General features: G+C 44.3%; 1 protein-coding gene across 4 annotated transcripts in view; it reads left to right on the top strand.

Moving 5' to 3' along the window:
- Nucleotides 1-19101, top strand: part of LOC124135187 (P2X purinoceptor 4-like) — a 141647-nt gene that overhangs the window by 91603 nt on the left and 30943 nt on the right. For all 4 annotated transcript variants that reach the window (XM_046500429.2, XM_046500427.2, XM_046500432.2 and 1 more), the window contains exon 9: nt 18102-18258. In XM_046500429.2, coding sequence (XP_046356385.2) covers nt 18102-18258 — 157 coding nt within the window. The remainder of the gene's footprint in view (nt 1-18101; nt 18259-19101) is intronic.

Here is a 19101-nt window from a genome sequence, read left to right as displayed (position 1 = left end):
AAAGTGCCGAACCCGAACCTGTTTCCGACCTCGTCCATGTTCGAATCCCCAGATGGTTTGGTTGTACCGACGCCGTCAAAAGCAAGGAAACGCTTGCGAGACATCGCCGCTACGAAACTGACGTGTCCCGGAACGTCCCGTGATGTTCTACGCCCATTTCAGACGTCGCGCATGTTCGAATCCGCATAAGGTTTGCCTGTACCAACGCCGTCAAACGTAAGGAACCGTTTGCGAGACATTACCGCATGTGTCCCAGTGAGTTCTTAACCCATTTCCGACCTCGAATCCTCATGTTCGAATCCTGAAAGGGTTTTGCTTGTCCCAACTCATGCAAAAGATGGTCACTGTTTGCAGGACATCGCCGCCACAAAATTGGCGTGTGCCTGAGTCAACCAGAATGTTCTAAACCCATTTACCACCCAGACAATGTTCGAATCCCGATCATCGCCTCTTAAGACAAGCATGGGTTGCTGAAGACCAATTCTAACCCTGATCGTCAAGGGCAGCATACATACTGCAAAAGACACTTGACGGTCAAAGGGAAATAACCCTAGGTTTTCTGAGCGATGTATTCGGTATTTTGTCCATATTACCACCAAGCGGTGTTACTTTTAGCATGCAGCCAAGAACAAAAGATGAGCTACATGTGCCCGACTAACTTCATGTAAACTTTCAATAGTTTCTGTGGAGAACCTTACAAGATGTGATCTTTATATAAAGGAAAAATTCGGTGAAAGAAATCATCAAAATCAAAATCAAACAGAGCCGTCACTAAGACAGATATCCAAAAACGGCTAACAGAGTTTGGTGTGTTATGTGTGGAGACAATTCTGAGAAAGTTTGAAAGCATTTCATGCAGTGGATTCAGAGGAGATAGTATTTGAAGACAGGTACCCCAAAAAACCTGTGAAAACCTTGAATCCAATATGGCAGCAACTAAAAAAGATATCCAAAATCGGCTAACAGAGTTTGATGTGATATGTATGGAGACAGTACTCGGAAAGTTTGGATGCATTTCATGCATTGGATTCAGAGGAGATAGGATTTGAAGACAGGTACCCCCAAAACCCTGTAAAAACTTTGAATCCAATATGGCTGCCAAACCACGTGACCAATGACCAAGGTCAAAGAACAGAAAATGTTAAGCACCCGAAGCAGCAGACATGTGTAAAGTTTGAAAGTAATCGGACAAGCGGTTGCGGAGCAATAAGGCGAAATATATCTTCAAAAAATACTTGTTTTTCAGTTATCTGCCCTTGGCCATAGGGCCTACGGCCTTGGAATTTTTGTGGTATTTGGTACCTAACACCCTGCACACACACACAAAATTTGAACAAAATCGAGCCAGTGGTTAAACTGCTATCTCTGGAACAAAAAACGGCGGAATAATAAATAATAATAATAAATAATAAATCGAACGATTACAATAGGGCTCTACAGCCTTTCGGCTTGGAGCCCTAATAAATCGAAAGATATCAACAGGACAACATGATTACAATAATAAACTCGACAATCCCAATCTACACACGAAATTTGGTCGAAATCGGACCAGTAGTTTCCGAGTTACAAGTGTTCAAAGGTCTGCCATTCAGAGGTCTGCTGTACGGCAGCTTGTGGCAGGGTGACAGGCAGGGTGGGTGGCAGGGTGACAGGCCGACAGGCCGACAGGCCGGGTGGCACTTTGTGACAGGGGGTCAAATAGTCCGGGAGAAGAATGAGCGTAGCTCCTTTGTCCATTGAGCTACAGACAAACGGATCAGCGTTCCGAGCTCGCCAGCACCCCGGCTTTCTGTCGCACTGCTCGGATAAAGTGCCGAACCCGAACCTGTTTCCGACCTCGTCCATGTTCGAATCCCCAGATGGTTTGGTTGTACCGACGCCGTCAAAAGCAAGGAAACGCTTGCGAGACATCGCCGCTACGAAACTGACGTGTCCCGGAACGTCCCGTGATGTTCTACGCCCATTTCAGACGTCGCGCATGTTCGAATCCGCATAAGGTTTGCCTGTACCAACGCCGTCAAACGTAAGGAACCGTTTGCGAGACATTACCGCATGTGTCCCAGTGAGTTCTTAACCCATTTCCGACCTCGAATCCTCATGTTCGAATCCTGAAAGGGTTTTGCTTGTCCCAACTCATGCAAAAGATGGTCACTGTTTGCAGGACATCGCCGCCACAAAATTGGCGTGTGCCTGAGTCAACCAGAATGTTCTAAACCCATTTACCACCCAGACAATGTTCGAATCCCGATCATCGCCTCTTAAGACAAGCATGGGTTGCTGAAGACCAATTCTAACCCTGATCGTCAAGGGCAGCATACATACTGCAAAAGACACTTGACGGTCAAAGGGAAATAACCCTAGGTTTTCTGAGCGATGTATTCGGTATTTTGTCCATATTACCACCAAGCGGTGTTACTTTTAGCATGCAGCCAAGAACAAAAGATGAGCTACATGTGCCCGACTAACTTCATGTAAACTTTCAATAGTTTCTGTGGAGAACCTTACAAGATGTGATCTTTATATAAAGGAAAAATTCGGTGAAAGAAATCATCAAAATCAAAATCAAACAGAGCCGTCACTAAGACAGATATCCAAAAACGGCTAACAGAGTTTGGTGTGTTATGTGTGGAGACAATTCTGAGAAAGTTTGAAAGCATTTCATGCAGTGGATTCAGAGGAGATAGTATTTGAAGACAGGTACCCCAAAAAACCTGTGAAAACCTTGAATCCAATATGGCAGCAACTAAAAAAGATATCCAAAATCGGCTAACAGAGTTTGATGTGATATGTATGGAGACAGTACTCGGAAAGTTTGGATGCATTTCATGCATTGGATTCAGAGGAGATAGGATTTGAAGACAGGTACCCCCAAAACCCTGTAAAAACTTTGAATCCAATATGGCTGCCAAACCACGTGACCAATGACCAAGGTCAAAGAACAGAAAATGTTAAGCACCCGAAGCAGCAGACATGTGTAAAGTTTGAAAGTAATCGGACAAGCGGTTGCGGAGCAATAAGGCGAAATATATCTTCAAAAAATACTTGTTTTTCAGTTATCTGCCCTTGGCCATAGGGCCTACGGCCTTGGAATTTTTGTGGTATTTGGTACCTAACACCCTGCACACACACACAAAATTTGAACAAAATCGAGCCAGTGGTTAAACTGCTATCTCTGGAACAAAAAACGGCGGAATAATAAATAATAATAATAAATAATAAATCGAACGATTACAATAGGGCTCTACAGCCTTTCGGCTTGGAGCCCTAATAAATCGAAAGATATCAACAGGACAACATGATTACAATAATAAACTCGACAATCCCAATCTACACACGAAATTTGGTCGAAATCGGACCAGTAGTTTCCGAGTTACAAGTGTTCAAAGGTCTGCCATTCAGAGGTCTGCTGTACGGCAGCTTGTGGCAGGGTGACAGGCAGGGTGGGTGGCAGGGTGACAGGCCGACAGGCCGACAGGCCGGGTGGCACTTTGTGACAGGGGGTCAAATAGTCCGGGAGAAGAATGAGCGTAGCTCCTTTGTCCATTGAGCTACAGACAAACGGATCAGCGTTCCGAGCTCGCCAGCACCCCGGCTTTCTGTCGCACTGCTCGGATAAAGTGCCGAACCCGAACCTGTTTCCGACCTCGTCCATGTTCGAATCCCCAGATGGTTTGGTTGTACCGACGCCGTCAAAAGCAAGGAAACGCTTGCGAGACATCGCCGCTACGAAACTGACGTGTCCCGGAACGTCCCGTGATGTTCTACGCCCATTTCAGACGTCGCGCATGTTCGAATCCGCATAAGGTTTGCCTGTACCAACGCCGTCAAACGTAAGGAACCGTTTGCGAGACATTACCGCATGTGTCCCAGTGAGTTCTTAACCCATTTCCGACCTCGAATCCTCATGTTCGAATCCTGAAAGGGTTTTGCTTGTCCCAACTCATGCAAAAGATGGTCACTGTTTGCAGGACATCGCCGCCACAAAATTGGCGTGTGCCTGAGTCAACCAGAATGTTCTAAACCCATTTACCACCCAGACAATGTTCGAATCCCGATCATCGCCTCTTAAGACAAGCATGGGTTGCTGAAGACCAATTCTAACCCTGATCGTCAAGGGCAGCATACATACTGCAAAAGACACTTGACGGTCAAAGGGAAATAACCCTAGGTTTTCTGAGCGATGTATTCGGTATTTTGTCCATATTACCACCAAGCGGTGTTACTTTTAGCATGCAGCCAAGAACAAAAGATGAGCTACATGTGCCCGACTAACTTCATGTAAACTTTCAATAGTTTCTGTGGAGAACCTTACAAGATGTGATCTTTATATAAAGGAAAAATTCGGTGAAAGAAATCATCAAAATCAAAATCAAACAGAGCCGTCACTAAGACAGATATCCAAAAACGGCTAACAGAGTTTGGTGTGTTATGTGTGGAGACAATTCTGAGAAAGTTTGAAAGCATTTCATGCAGTGGATTCAGAGGAGATAGTATTTGAAGACAGGTACCCCAAAAAACCTGTGAAAACCTTGAATCCAATATGGCAGCAACTAAAAAAGATATCCAAAATCGGCTAACAGAGTTTGATGTGATATGTATGGAGACAGTACTCGGAAAGTTTGGATGCATTTCATGCATTGGATTCAGAGGAGATAGGATTTGAAGACAGGTACCCCCAAAACCCTGTAAAAACTTTGAATCCAATATGGCTGCCAAACCACGTGACCAATGACCAAGGTCAAAGAACAGAAAATGTTAAGCACCCGAAGCAGCAGACATGTGTAAAGTTTGAAAGTAATCGGACAAGCGGTTGCGGAGCAATAAGGCGAAATATATCTTCAAAAAATACTTGTTTTTCAGTTATCTGCCCTTGGCCATAGGGCCTACGGCCTTGGAATTTTTGTGGTATTTGGTACCTAACACCCTGCACACACACACAAAATTTGAACAAAATCGAGCCAGTGGTTAAACTGCTATCTCTGGAACAAAAAACGGCGGAATAATAAATAATAATAATAAATAATAAATCGAACGATTACAATAGGGCTCTACAGCCTTTCGGCTTGGAGCCCTAATAAATCGAAAGATATCAACAGGACAACATGATTACAATAATAAACTCGACAATCCCAATCTACACACGAAATTTGGTCGAAATCGGACCAGTAGTTTCCGAGTTACAAGTGTTCAAAGGTCTGCCATTCAGAGGTCTGCTGTACGGCAGCTTGTGGCAGGGTGACAGGCAGGGTGGGTGGCAGGGTGACAGGCCGACAGGCCGACAGGCCGGGTGGCACTTTGTGACAGGGGGTCAAATAGTCCGGGAGAAGAATGAGCGTAGCTCCTTTGTCCATTGAGCTACAGACAAACGGATCAGCGTTCCGAGCTCGCCAGCACCCCGGCTTTCTGTCGCACTGCTCGGATAAAGTGCCGAACCCGAACCTGTTTCCGACCTCGTCCATGTTCGAATCCCCAGATGGTTTGGTTGTACCGACGCCGTCAAAAGCAAGGAAACGCTTGCGAGACATCGCCGCTACGAAACTGACGTGTCCCGGAACGTCCCGTGATGTTCTACGCCCATTTCAGACGTCGCGCATGTTCGAATCCGCATAAGGTTTGCCTGTACCAACGCCGTCAAACGTAAGGAACCGTTTGCGAGACATTACCGCATGTGTCCCAGTGAGTTCTTAACCCATTTCCGACCTCGAATCCTCATGTTCGAATCCTGAAAGGGTTTTGCTTGTCCCAACTCATGCAAAAGATGGTCACTGTTTGCAGGACATCGCCGCCACAAAATTGGCGTGTGCCTGAGTCAACCAGAATGTTCTAAACCCATTTACCACCCAGACAATGTTCGAATCCCGATCATCGCCTCTTAAGACAAGCATGGGTTGCTGAAGACCAATTCTAACCCTGATCGTCAAGGGCAGCATACATACTGCAAAAGACACTTGACGGTCAAAGGGAAATAACCCTAGGTTTTCTGAGCGATGTATTCGGTATTTTGTCCATATTACCACCAAGCGGTGTTACTTTTAGCATGCAGCCAAGAACAAAAGATGAGCTACATGTGCCCGACTAACTTCATGTAAACTTTCAATAGTTTCTGTGGAGAACCTTACAAGATGTGATCTTTATATAAAGGAAAAATTCGGTGAAAGAAATCATCAAAATCAAAATCAAACAGAGCCGTCACTAAGACAGATATCCAAAAACGGCTAACAGAGTTTGGTGTGTTATGTGTGGAGACAATTCTGAGAAAGTTTGAAAGCATTTCATGCAGTGGATTCAGAGGAGATAGTATTTGAAGACAGGTACCCCAAAAAACCTGTGAAAACCTTGAATCCAATATGGCAGCAACTAAAAAAGATATCCAAAATCGGCTAACAGAGTTTGATGTGATATGTATGGAGACAGTACTCGGAAAGTTTGGATGCATTTCATGCATTGGATTCAGAGGAGATAGGATTTGAAGACAGGTACCCCCAAAACCCTGTAAAAACTTTGAATCCAATATGGCTGCCAAACCACGTGACCAATGACCAAGGTCAAAGAACAGAAAATGTTAAGCACCCGAAGCAGCAGACATGTGTAAAGTTTGAAAGTAATCGGACAAGCGGTTGCGGAGCAATAAGGCGAAATATATCTTCAAAAAATACTTGTTTTTCAGTTATCTGCCCTTGGCCATAGGGCCTACGGCCTTGGAATTTTTGTGGTATTTGGTACCTAACACCCTGCACACACACACAAAATTTGAACAAAATCGAGCCAGTGGTTAAACTGCTATCTCTGGAACAAAAAACGGCGGAATAATAAATAATAATAATAAATAATAAATCGAACGATTACAATAGGGCTCTACAGCCTTTCGGCTTGGAGCCCTAATAAATCGAAAGATATCAACAGGACAACATGATTACAATAATAAACTCGACAATCCCAATCTACACACGAAATTTGGTCGAAATCGGACCAGTAGTTTCCGAGTTACAAGTGTTCAAAGGTCTGCCATTCAGAGGTCTGCTGTACGGCAGCTTGTGGCAGGGTGACAGGCAGGGTGGGTGGCAGGGTGACAGGCCGACAGGCCGACAGGCCGGGTGGCACTTTGTGACAGGGGGTCAAATAGTCCGGGAGAAGAATGAGCGTAGCTCCTTTGTCCATTGAGCTACAGACAAACGGATCAGCGTTCCGAGCTCGCCAGCACCCCGGCTTTCTGTCGCACTGCTCGGATAAAGTGCCGAACCCGAACCTGTTTCCGACCTCGTCCATGTTCGAATCCCCAGATGGTTTGGTTGTACCGACGCCGTCAAAAGCAAGGAAACGCTTGCGAGACATCGCCGCTACGAAACTGACGTGTCCCGGAACGTCCCGTGATGTTCTACGCCCATTTCAGACGTCGCGCATGTTCGAATCCGCATAAGGTTTGCCTGTACCAACGCCGTCAAACGTAAGGAACCGTTTGCGAGACATTACCGCATGTGTCCCAGTGAGTTCTTAACCCATTTCCGACCTCGAATCCTCATGTTCGAATCCTGAAAGGGTTTTGCTTGTCCCAACTCATGCAAAAGATGGTCACTGTTTGCAGGACATCGCCGCCACAAAATTGGCGTGTGCCTGAGTCAACCAGAATGTTCTAAACCCATTTACCACCCAGACAATGTTCGAATCCCGATCATCGCCTCTTAAGACAAGCATGGGTTGCTGAAGACCAATTCTAACCCTGATCGTCAAGGGCAGCATACATACTGCAAAAGACACTTGACGGTCAAAGGGAAATAACCCTAGGTTTTCTGAGCGATGTATTCGGTATTTTGTCCATATTACCACCAAGCGGTGTTACTTTTAGCATGCAGCCAAGAACAAAAGATGAGCTACATGTGCCCGACTAACTTCATGTAAACTTTCAATAGTTTCTGTGGAGAACCTTACAAGATGTGATCTTTATATAAAGGAAAAATTCGGTGAAAGAAATCATCAAAATCAAAATCAAACAGAGCCGTCACTAAGACAGATATCCAAAAACGGCTAACAGAGTTTGGTGTGTTATGTGTGGAGACAATTCTGAGAAAGTTTGAAAGCATTTCATGCAGTGGATTCAGAGGAGATAGTATTTGAAGACAGGTACCCCAAAAAACCTGTGAAAACCTTGAATCCAATATGGCAGCAACTAAAAAAGATATCCAAAATCGGCTAACAGAGTTTGATGTGATATGTATGGAGACAGTACTCGGAAAGTTTGGATGCATTTCATGCATTGGATTCAGAGGAGATAGGATTTGAAGACAGGTACCCCCAAAACCCTGTAAAAACTTTGAATCCAATATGGCTGCCAAACCACGTGACCAATGACCAAGGTCAAAGAACAGAAAATGTTAAGCACCCGAAGCAGCAGACATGTGTAAAGTTTGAAAGTAATCGGACAAGCGGTTGCGGAGCAATAAGGCGAAATATATCTTCAAAAAATACTTGTTTTTCAGTTATCTGCCCTTGGCCATAGGGCCTACGGCCTTGGAATTTTTGTGGTATTTGGTACCTAACACCCTGCACACACACACAAAATTTGAACAAAATCGAGCCAGTGGTTAAACTGCTATCTCTGGAACAAAAAACGGCGGAATAATAAATAATAATAATAAATAATAAATCGAACGATTACAATAGGGCTCTACAGCCTTTCGGCTTGGAGCCCTAATAAATCGAAAGATATCAACAGGACAACATGATTACAATAATAAACTCGACAATCCCAATCTACACACGAAATTTGGTCGAAATCGGACCAGTAGTTTCCGAGTTACAAGTGTTCAAAGGTCTGCCATTCAGAGGTCTGCTGTACGGCAGCTTGTGGCAGGGTGACAGGCAGGGTGGGTGGCAGGGTGACAGGCCGACAGGCCGACAGGCCGGGTGGCACTTTGTGACAGGGGGTCAAATAGTCCGGGAGAAGAATGAGCGTAGCTCCTTTGTCCATTGAGCTACAGACAAACGGATCAGCGTTCCGAGCTCGCCAGCACCCCGGCTTTCTGTCGCACTGCTCGGATAAAGTGCCGAACCCGAACCTGTTTCCGACCTCGTCCATGTTCGAATCCCCAGATGGTTTGGTTGTACCGACGCCGTCAAAAGCAAGGAAACGCTTGCGAGACATCGCCGCTACGAAACTGACGTGTCCCGGAACGTCCCGTGATGTTCTACGCCCATTTCAGACGTCGCGCATGTTCGAATCCGCATAAGGTTTGCCTGTACCAACGCCGTCAAACGTAAGGAACCGTTTGCGAGACATTACCGCATGTGTCCCAGTGAGTTCTTAACCCATTTCCGACCTCGAATCCTCATGTTCGAATCCTGAAAGGGTTTTGCTTGTCCCAACTCATGCAAAAGATGGTCACTGTTTGCAGGACATCGCCGCCACAAAATTGGCGTGTGCCTGAGTCAACCAGAATGTTCTAAACCCATTTACCACCCAGACAATGTTCGAATCCCGATCATCGCCTCTTAAGACAAGCATGGGTTGCTGAAGACCAATTCTAACCCTGATCGTCAAGGGCAGCATACATACTGCAAAAGACACTTGACGGTCAAAGGGAAATAACCCTAGGTTTTCTGAGCGATGTATTCGGTATTTTGTCCATATTACCACCAAGCGGTGTTACTTTTAGCATGCAGCCAAGAACAAAAGATGAGCTACATGTGCCCGACTAACTTCATGTAAACTTTCAATAGTTTCTGTGGAGAACCTTACAAGATGTGATCTTTATATAAAGGAAAAATTCGGTGAAAGAAATCATCAAAATCAAAATCAAACAGAGCCGTCACTAAGACAGATATCCAAAAACGGCTAACAGAGTTTGGTGTGTTATGTGTGGAGACAATTCTGAGAAAGTTTGAAAGCATTTCATGCAGTGGATTCAGAGGAGATAGTATTTGAAGACAGGTACCCCAAAAAACCTGTGAAAACCTTGAATCCAATATGGCAGCAACTAAAAAAGATATCCAAAATCGGCTAACAGAGTTTGATGTGATATGTATGGAGACAGTACTCGGAAAGTTTGGATGCATTTCATGCATTGGATTCAGAGGAGATAGGATTTGAAGACAGGTACCCCCAAAACCCTGTAAAAACTTTGAATCCAATATGGCTGCCAAACCACGTGACCAATGACCAAGGTCAAAGAACAGAAAATGTTAAGCACCCGAAGCAGCAGACATGTGTAAAGTTTGAAAGTAATCGGACAAGCGGTTGCGGAGCAATAAGGCGAAATATATCTTCAAAAAATACTTGTTTTTCAGTTATCTGCCCTTGGCCATAGGGCCTACGGCCTTGGAATTTTTGTGGTATTTGGTACCTAACACCCTGCACACACACACAAAATTTGAACAAAATCGAGCCAGTGGTTAAACTGCTATCTCTGGAACAAAAAACGGCGGAATAATAAATAATAATAATAAATAATAAATCGAACGATTACAATAGGGCTCTACAGCCTTTCGGCTTGGAGCCCTAATAAATCGAAAGATATCAACAGGACAACATGATTACAATAATAAACTCGACAATCCCAATCTACACACGAAATTTGGTCGAAATCGGACCAGTAGTTTCCGAGTTACAAGTGTTCAAAGGTCTGCCATTCAGAGGTCTGCTGTACGGCAGCTTGTGGCAGGGTGACAGGCAGGGTGGGTGGCAGGGTGACAGGCCGACAGGCCGACAGGCCGGGTGGCACTTTGTGACAGGGGGTCAAATAGTCCGGGAGAAGAATGAGCGTAGCTCCTTTGTCCATTGAGCTACAGACAAACGGATCAGCGTTCCGAGCTCGCCAGCACCCCGGCTTTCTGTCGCACTGCTCGGATAAAGTGCCGAACCCGAACCTGTTTCCGACCTCGTCCATGTTCGAATCCCCAGATGGTTTGGTTGTACCGACGCCGTCAAAAGCAAGGAAACGCTTGCGAGACATCGCCGCTACGAAACTGACGTGTCCCGGAACGTCCCGTGATGTTCTACGCCCATTTCAGACGTCGCGCATGTTCGAATCCGCATAAGGTTTGCCTGTACCAACGCCGTCAAACGTAAGGAACCGTTTGCGAGACATTACCGCATGTGTCCCAGTGAGTTCTTAACCCATTTCCGACCTCGAATCCTCATGTTCGAATCCTGAAAGGGTTTTGCTTGTCCCAACTCATGCAAAAGATGGTCACTGTTTGCAGGACATCGCCGCCACAAAATTGGCGTGTGCCTGAGTCAACCAGAATGTTCTAAACCCATTTACCACCCAGACAATGTTCGAATCCCGATCATCGCCTCTTAAGACAAGCATGGGTTGCTGAAGACCAATTCTAACCCTGATCGTCAAGGGCAGCATACATACTGCAAAAGACACTTGACGGTCAAAGGGAAATAACCCTAGGTTTTCTGAGCGATGTATTCGGTATTTTGTCCATATTACCACCAAGCGGTGTTACTTTTAGCATGCAGCCAAGAACAAAAGATGAGCTACATGTGCCCGACTAACTTCATGTAAACTTTCAATAGTTTCTGTGGAGAACCTTACAAGATGTGATCTTTATATAAAGGAAAAATTCGGTGAAAGAAATCATCAAAATCAAAATCAAACAGAGCCGTCACTAAGACAGATATCCAAAAACGGCTAACAGAGTTTGGTGTGTTATGTGTGGAGACAATTCTGAGAAAGTTTGAAAGCATTTCATGCAGTGGATTCAGAGGAGATAGTATTTGAAGACAGGTACCCCAAAAAACCTGTGAAAACCTTGAATCCAATATGGCAGCAACTAAAAAAGATATCCAAAATCGGCTAACAGAGTTTGATGTGATATGTATGGAGACAGTACTCGGAAAGTTTGGATGCATTTCATGCATTGGATTCAGAGGAGATAGGATTTGAAGACAGGTACCCCCAAAACCCTGTAAAAACTTTGAATCCAATATGGCTGCCAAACCACGTGACCAATGACCAAGGTCAAAGAACAGAAAATGTTAAGCACCCGAAGCAGCAGACATGTGTAAAGTTTGAAAGTAATCGGACAAGCGGTTGCGGAGCAATAAGGCGAAATATATCTTCAAAAAATACTTGTTTTTCAGTTATCTGCCCTTGGCCATAGGGCCTACGGCCTTGGAATTTTTGTGGTATTTGGTACCTAACACCCTGCACACACACACAAAATTTGAACAAAATCGAGCCAGTGGTTAAACTGCTATCTCTGGAACAAAAAACGGCGGAATAATAAATAATAATAATAAATAATAAATCGAACGATTACAATAGGGCTCTACAGCCTTTCGGCTTGGAGCCCTAATAAATCGAAAGATATCAACAGGACAACATGATTACAATAATAAACTCGACAATCCCAATCTACACACGAAATTTGGTCGAAATCGGACCAGTAGTTTCCGAGTTACAAGTGTTCAAAGGTCTGCCATTCAGAGGTCTGCTGTACGGCAGCTTGTGGCAGGGTGACAGGCAGGGTGGGTGGCAGGGTGACAGGCCGACAGGCCGACAGGCCGGGTGGCACTTTGTGACAGGGGGTCAAATAGTCCGGGAGAAGAATGAGCGTAGCTCCTTTGTCCATTGAGCTACAGACAAACGGATCAGCGTTCCGAGCTCGCCAGCACCCCGGCTTTCTGTCGCACTGCTCGGATAAAGTGCCGAACCCGAACCTGTTTCCGACCTCGTCCATGTTCGAATCCCCAGATGGTTTGGTTGTACCGACGCCGTCAAAAGCAAGGAAACGCTTGCGAGACATCGCCGCTACGAAACTGACGTGTCCCGGAACGTCCCGTGATGTTCTACGCCCATTTCAGACGTCGCGCATGTTCGAATCCGCATAAGGTTTGCCTGTACCAACGCCGTCAAACGTAAGGAACCGTTTGCGAGACATTACCGCATGTGTCCCAGTGAGTTCTTAACCCATTTCCGACCTCGAATCCTCATGTTCGAATCCTGAAAGGGTTTTGCTTGTCCCAACTCATGCAAAAGATGGTCACTGTTTGCAGGACATCGCCGCCACAAAATTGGCGTGTGCCTGAGTCAACCAGAATGTTCTAAACCCATTTACCACCCAGACAATGTTCGAATCCCGATCATCGCCTCTTAAGACAAGCATGGGTTGCTGAAGACCAATTCTAACCCTGATCGTCAAGGGCAGCATACATACTGCAAAAGACACTTGACGGTCAAAGGGAAATAACCCTAGGTTTTCTGAGCGATGTATTCGGTATTTTGTCCATATTACCACCAAGCGGTGTTACTTTTAGCATGCAGCCAAGAACAAAAGATGAGCTACATGTGCCCGACTAACTTCATGTAAACTTTCAATAGTTTCTGTGGAGAACCTTACAAGATGTGATCTTTATATAAAGGAAAAATTCGGTGAAAGAAATCATCAAAATCAAAATCAAACAGAGCCGTCACTAAGACAGATATCCAAAAACGGCTAACAGAGTTTGGTGTGTTATGTGTGGAGACAATTCTGAGAAAGTTTGAAAGCATTTCATGCAGTGGATTCAGAGGAGATAGTATTTGAAGACAGGTACCCCAAAAAACCTGTGAAAACCTTGAATCCAATATGGCAGCAACTAAAAAAGATATCCAAAATCGGCTAACAGAGTTTGATGTGATATGTATGGAGACAGTACTCGGAAAGTTTGGATGCATTTCATGCATTGGATTCAGAGGAGATAGGATTTGAAGACAGGTACCCCCAAAACCCTGTAAAAACTTTGAATCCAATATGGCTGCCAAACCACGTGACCAATGACCAAGGTCAAAGAACAGAAAATGTTAAGCACCCGAAGCAGCAGACATGTGTAAAGTTTGAAAGTAATCGGACAAGCGGTTGCGGAGCAATAAGGCGAAATATATCTTCAAAAAATACTTGTTTTTCAGTTATCTGCCCTTGGCCATAGGGCCTACGGCCTTGGAATTTTTGTGGTATTTGGTACCTAACACCCTGCACACACACACAAAATTTGAACAAAATCGAGCCAGTGGTTAAACTGCTATCTCTGGAACAAAAAACGGCGGAATAATAAATAATAATAATAAATAATAAATCGAACGATTACAATAGGGCTCTACAGCCTTTCGGCTTGGAGCCCTAATAAATCGAAAGATATCAACAGGACAACATGATTACAATAATAAACTCGACAATCCCAATCTACACACGAAATTTGGTCGAAATCGGACCAGTAGTTTCCGAGTTACAAGTGTTCAAAGGTCTGCCATTCAGAGGTCTGCTGTACGGCAGCTTGTGGCAGGGTGACAGGCAGGGTGGGTGGCAGGGTGACAGGCCGACAGGCCGACAGGCCGGGTGGCACTTTGTGACAGGGGGTCAAATAGTCCGGGAGAAGAATGAGCGTAGCTCCTTTGTCCATTGAGCTACAGACAAACGGATCAGCGTTCCGAGCTCGCCAGCACCCCGGCTTTCTGTCGCACTGCTCGGATAAAGTGCCGAACCCGAACCTGTTTCCGACCTCGTCCATGTTCGAATCCCCAGATGGTTTGGTTGTACCGACGCCGTCAAAAGCAAGGAAACGCTTGCGAGACATCGCCGCTACGAAACTGACGTGTCCCGGAACGTCCCGTGATGTTCTACGCCCATTTCAGACGTCGCGCATGTTCGAATCCGCATAAGGTTTGCCTGTACCAACGCCGTCAAACGTAAGGAACCGTTTGCGAGACATTACCGCATGTGTCCCAGTGAGTTCTTAACCCATTTCCGACCTCGAATCCTCATGTTCGAATCCTGAAAGGGTTTTGCTTGTCCCAACTCATGCAAAAGATGGTCACTGTTTGCAGGACATCGCCGCCACAAAATTGGCGTGTGCCTGAGTCAACCAGAATGTTCTAAACCCATTTACCACCCAGACAATGTTCGAATCCCGATCATCGCCTCTTAAGACAAGCATGGGTTGCTGAAGACCAATTCTAACCCTGATCGTCAAGGGCAGCATACATACTGCAAAAGACACTTGACGGTCAAAGGGAAATAACCCTAGGTTTTCTGAGCGATGTATTCGGTATTTTGTCCATATTACCACCAAGCGGTGTTACTTTTAGCATGCAGCCAAGAACAAAAGATGAGCTACATGTGCCCGACTAACTTCATGTAAACTTTCAATAGTTTCTGTGGAGAACCTTACAAGATGTGATCTTTATATAAAGGAAAAATTCGGTGAAAGAAATCATCAAAATCAAAATCAAACAGAGCCGTCACTAAGACAGATATCCAAAAACGGCTAACAGAGTTTGGTGTGTTATGTGTGGAGACAATTCTGAGAAAGTTTGAAAGCATTTCATGCAGTGGATTCAGAGGAGATAGTATTTGAAGACAGGTACCCCAAAAAACCTGTGAAAACCTTGAATCCAATATGGCAGCAACTAAAAAAGATATCCAAAATCGGCTAACAGAGTTTGATGTGATATGTATGGAGACAGTACTCGGAAAGTTTGGATGCATTTCATGCATTGGATTCAGAGGAGATAGGATTTGAAGACAGGTACCCCCAAAACCCTGTAAAAACTTTGAATCCAATATGGCTGCCAAACCACGTGACCAATGACCAAGGTCAAAGAACAGAAAATGTTAAGCACCCGAAGCAGCAGACATGTGTAAAGTTTGAAAGTAATCGGACAAGCGGTTGCGGAGCAATAAGGCGAAATATATCTTCAAAAAATACTTGTTTTTCAGTTATCTGCCCTTGGCCATAGGGCCTACGGCCTTGGAATTTTTGTGGTATTTGGTACCTAACACCCTGCACACACACACAAAATTTGAACAAAATCGAGCCAGTGGTTAAACTGCTATCTCTGGAACAAAAAACGGCGGAATAATAAATAATAATAATAAATAATAAATCGAACGATTACAATAGGGCTCTACAGCCTTTCGGCTTGGAGCCCTAATAATCTATATAGCAACAAATTCCAGCTAGGCTGTTCACATGCCATAAGTCGCCTCTTACGACAAGCATAGTCGGGAACTTCCGACAAGCATGGGCTGCTGAAGACCTATTCTAACCAGGAATCTTCACGGGATTTATTGTTAAAAGTAGATCATGTTGGTGCTAAGGTTTGAGCACCGAGGGAGTGCTTGACACATCGGCCTTTACCCTACATGACCTTCTGTTTAAGAAGCCAGGATTTATTATACTTCCTAACAGCACCATAATTGGGAATCATTATTTCCCCAGCATCCTTCACGGGGGAGGGAAGCTATCAATATAGTGTTTCCAAGTTAATGGAGAATATCCTTTCCCAGCTGATTTAGGAACTAGGTCACCAGAGACCGAGCTGGGCTCAGGTCAATTTGTTTCCTTGCAGAAAGCTATTCAGACATCTTTCCTTGTCTACAAAGTCATGGTTTATGATTCTGGTTAATTCACTGATCATCCTAATTAGGGCACTTATGTTTTATGGTTTATTGATTTTATTCGGATCATTTAGTTTGAGTTGGATGAAATGAAAATGCTATCGGTGGAAATCAATGTTAGAGTGTATGATGTTCAGTATTTTATTTTTAAGGCCATGTTCTTTTTATGAAAGGTTCGCAGGTTCAGTGGAGTTGATCAGTTATTATTTAAAAAGTTAATAGGTAAAAAGTTAATCTGTCATGCCATGACAGATTATCTGTAGTGATATGAAAGAATCAGGTCTTGTTTAACTTCCTTTGGGTAGTTAGGGGCCGTCGGCTAGGCTAGCGGTTATAGCGTTTGCTTGTCACTCCGATACCTGGGTTCGATTTCCGACATGGGTACAATGTGTGAAGCCCATTTCTGGTGTCCCCTGCCGTGATATTGCTGGAATATTGCTAAAAGCGGCGTAAAAACATACTAACTCACTCTTTTGGGTAGTATATTATTGATTTGATATTGGTGTGTCTGCACAATGTAATGTATTTTAATCATTGGATTTTTTCAAGAGGTTTTAACATTTTACCGTCTTCGCTTGTTTTTAACCATACCTCTGAACTTGCTCAAGTCTGAAACTTGCAAGTGTAAGAGTGAGTGAGTTGGGTTTAACCCTGCTTTTAACAGTATTCCAGTTATATCGTGGCATGTCAGCTTATTGGGGAGGAAAGCCCGAAGTGATGCAGATCTCAGATGTTTAGTACTTTGGTGAAACCCACGAGCACAGGTATGGTGCTGACAAACCTAGAAACATAATCGGGGCGAACCGGGATTCGAACTAACAATCATAGGTTTCTGGCGTGCCCAAGGGATGCAACTCCGAATCGCAGCGCCTTAGACGACTGGGTCACCCATGCCCCCTGCAAGTGTAAGAAAGTAAAAAGGTGATTTGAAAGTCACAAAAGCATGTACAAGTTTTTTCAAAGCATAAATTCCGAGTTTTCTGAAACTATAATGTTTGACATTTCCATTGGACCAAAGTGGACCCTTATTGTACATTATTCATCCTTTGGTAACTTGTAAGTACGAAAAACTGCTCAGTGAGTTGGGAGGAATTCATGTTTAGTTCCCCTGACTGACAGTCAAGTGATCGTATGTCATGTTTGTCTGTTCTCCATCATCTGTGAGCATCTTCCCCTCAGAAACCACTGACTGCCTCCATGGTCTAGTGGTAGACCGTCCGCCCAGAGAGCGGAAAGTTCGGTGTTAGATTCCCGGCCGCGTAATGCCAAAAGACGTTAAAAGATGGTACTTGTTGTTACCCTGTCTGGCGCTCAGCATTAAGGGGCTAAAACAAGGACTGGTCGGCTCAGAGTCAGTATACTGTGTCTGAGTAGGGTATTCATGTTAAACTGCGGCATGGTATCTCAGTGGGCCAGCGCTATAAATCGGCATCAGTCCGGACTAGTACAAGCAGCCACACACACACATTTGCATGCACATCACTGTATAAGTGCAATAATCCTGGACGCAACATTAAATCCCATTTCACCTCACCCCAGAAGCCACAAGGCCAAAGAAGCGGAAATTTGGCATGTGATTAGAATGAGATTGAATCATCCTTGCTTCCCCCAAGGGCAATTTCAGCTGGTCAGGCTTGCTCACTGGAATCCTTGAGTTCAACATTAAACGGGAAAAAAATAATCATCGACCATGGTTAAGTTGTGTTCTCTGTTTTCAGGTATGCAGAACATTATATGGAGGAGAATGTGAGAAAGCGAACCTTGGTGAAAGCCTACGGCATCAGGTTCATCCTCACCGTGCAGGGGCGGGCGGGCAAGTTCAACGTTGTGCCTCTTTTACTGAATATTGGCAGTGGTCTGGCCCTGCTGTCTATAGTAAGTTTACTTTCTACAAGTACCTGTGAAAATCCAGGTAGACAATAGGTCTTCAGCAACCTATACTTGGCGTAAGAGGCGACTATGCTTGTCTAACGGTATTGGGTGGTCAGAGTCACTGACTTGGTTGATGCATGTCATCGCATCTCAATTGCGTAGATCGATGCTCTTGTCAATCACTGGATTATCTGGTCCAGATTTGATTATTTACAGACTGCTGTCATATAGCTGGAATATTGCTGAGTGTGGTGATAAACAACATACAAACGAAACTTTCAACAAGCATCTTTAGGACTAAAAAAGATGTTATGGTTTCGCTAAACACTAAAAAGAAGGTTAGGCTTCATATTTTTCTCTTTTTCCAAAACCTAGAACTACTGTACAGTTGGGTGTGTTATGATATGTCTACATGTTTTCTATTTGTTTTGTTGTGAACAGTGAGTACCACCAAAACAAGGTCAGGGTCAGCACCAGAAATTAGGGTCTGTTGGTTAATCGTAACCACTTCAGAGTTTGGGCCTTAGCTTCACAGATTGAATGTTTTAACATTTTCTAGATAGTTCAGGACAGGTAGGAATGGCCCAGTGGGAAAAGTGTTTGCCTGTCTTACAAAGTCTGTGTTCAGTGATAGTGAAGTTGAGTGATGCGGAGAATAAGATTTACCTCAAAACTATTATGTTGGCAGTGAAGAGGACGTCTCTTGAAAAATCTAAAAAGAATTATTGTGTGATTCCAGCCAAAACAGGAATTTATGACTGTGATGTATAGATGTAGTATTCTTAGAATTATAGTCAATAATAGGTATTGTTTGATTGCGATATTGCTGGTATATTGTTAAAAAAT

This window comes from Haliotis rufescens, unplaced genomic scaffold (assembly GCF_023055435.1).
Source record: "Haliotis rufescens isolate VD_foot unplaced genomic scaffold, xgHalRufe1.0.p SCAF_15, whole genome shotgun sequence".
In the NCBI taxonomy this organism is placed as follows: Eukaryota; Metazoa; Mollusca; class Gastropoda; order Lepetellida; family Haliotidae; genus Haliotis; species Haliotis rufescens.
The sequence above is the reverse complement of the archived record's forward strand: the minus strand, read 5'-3'. Positions and strand labels throughout refer to the sequence as shown.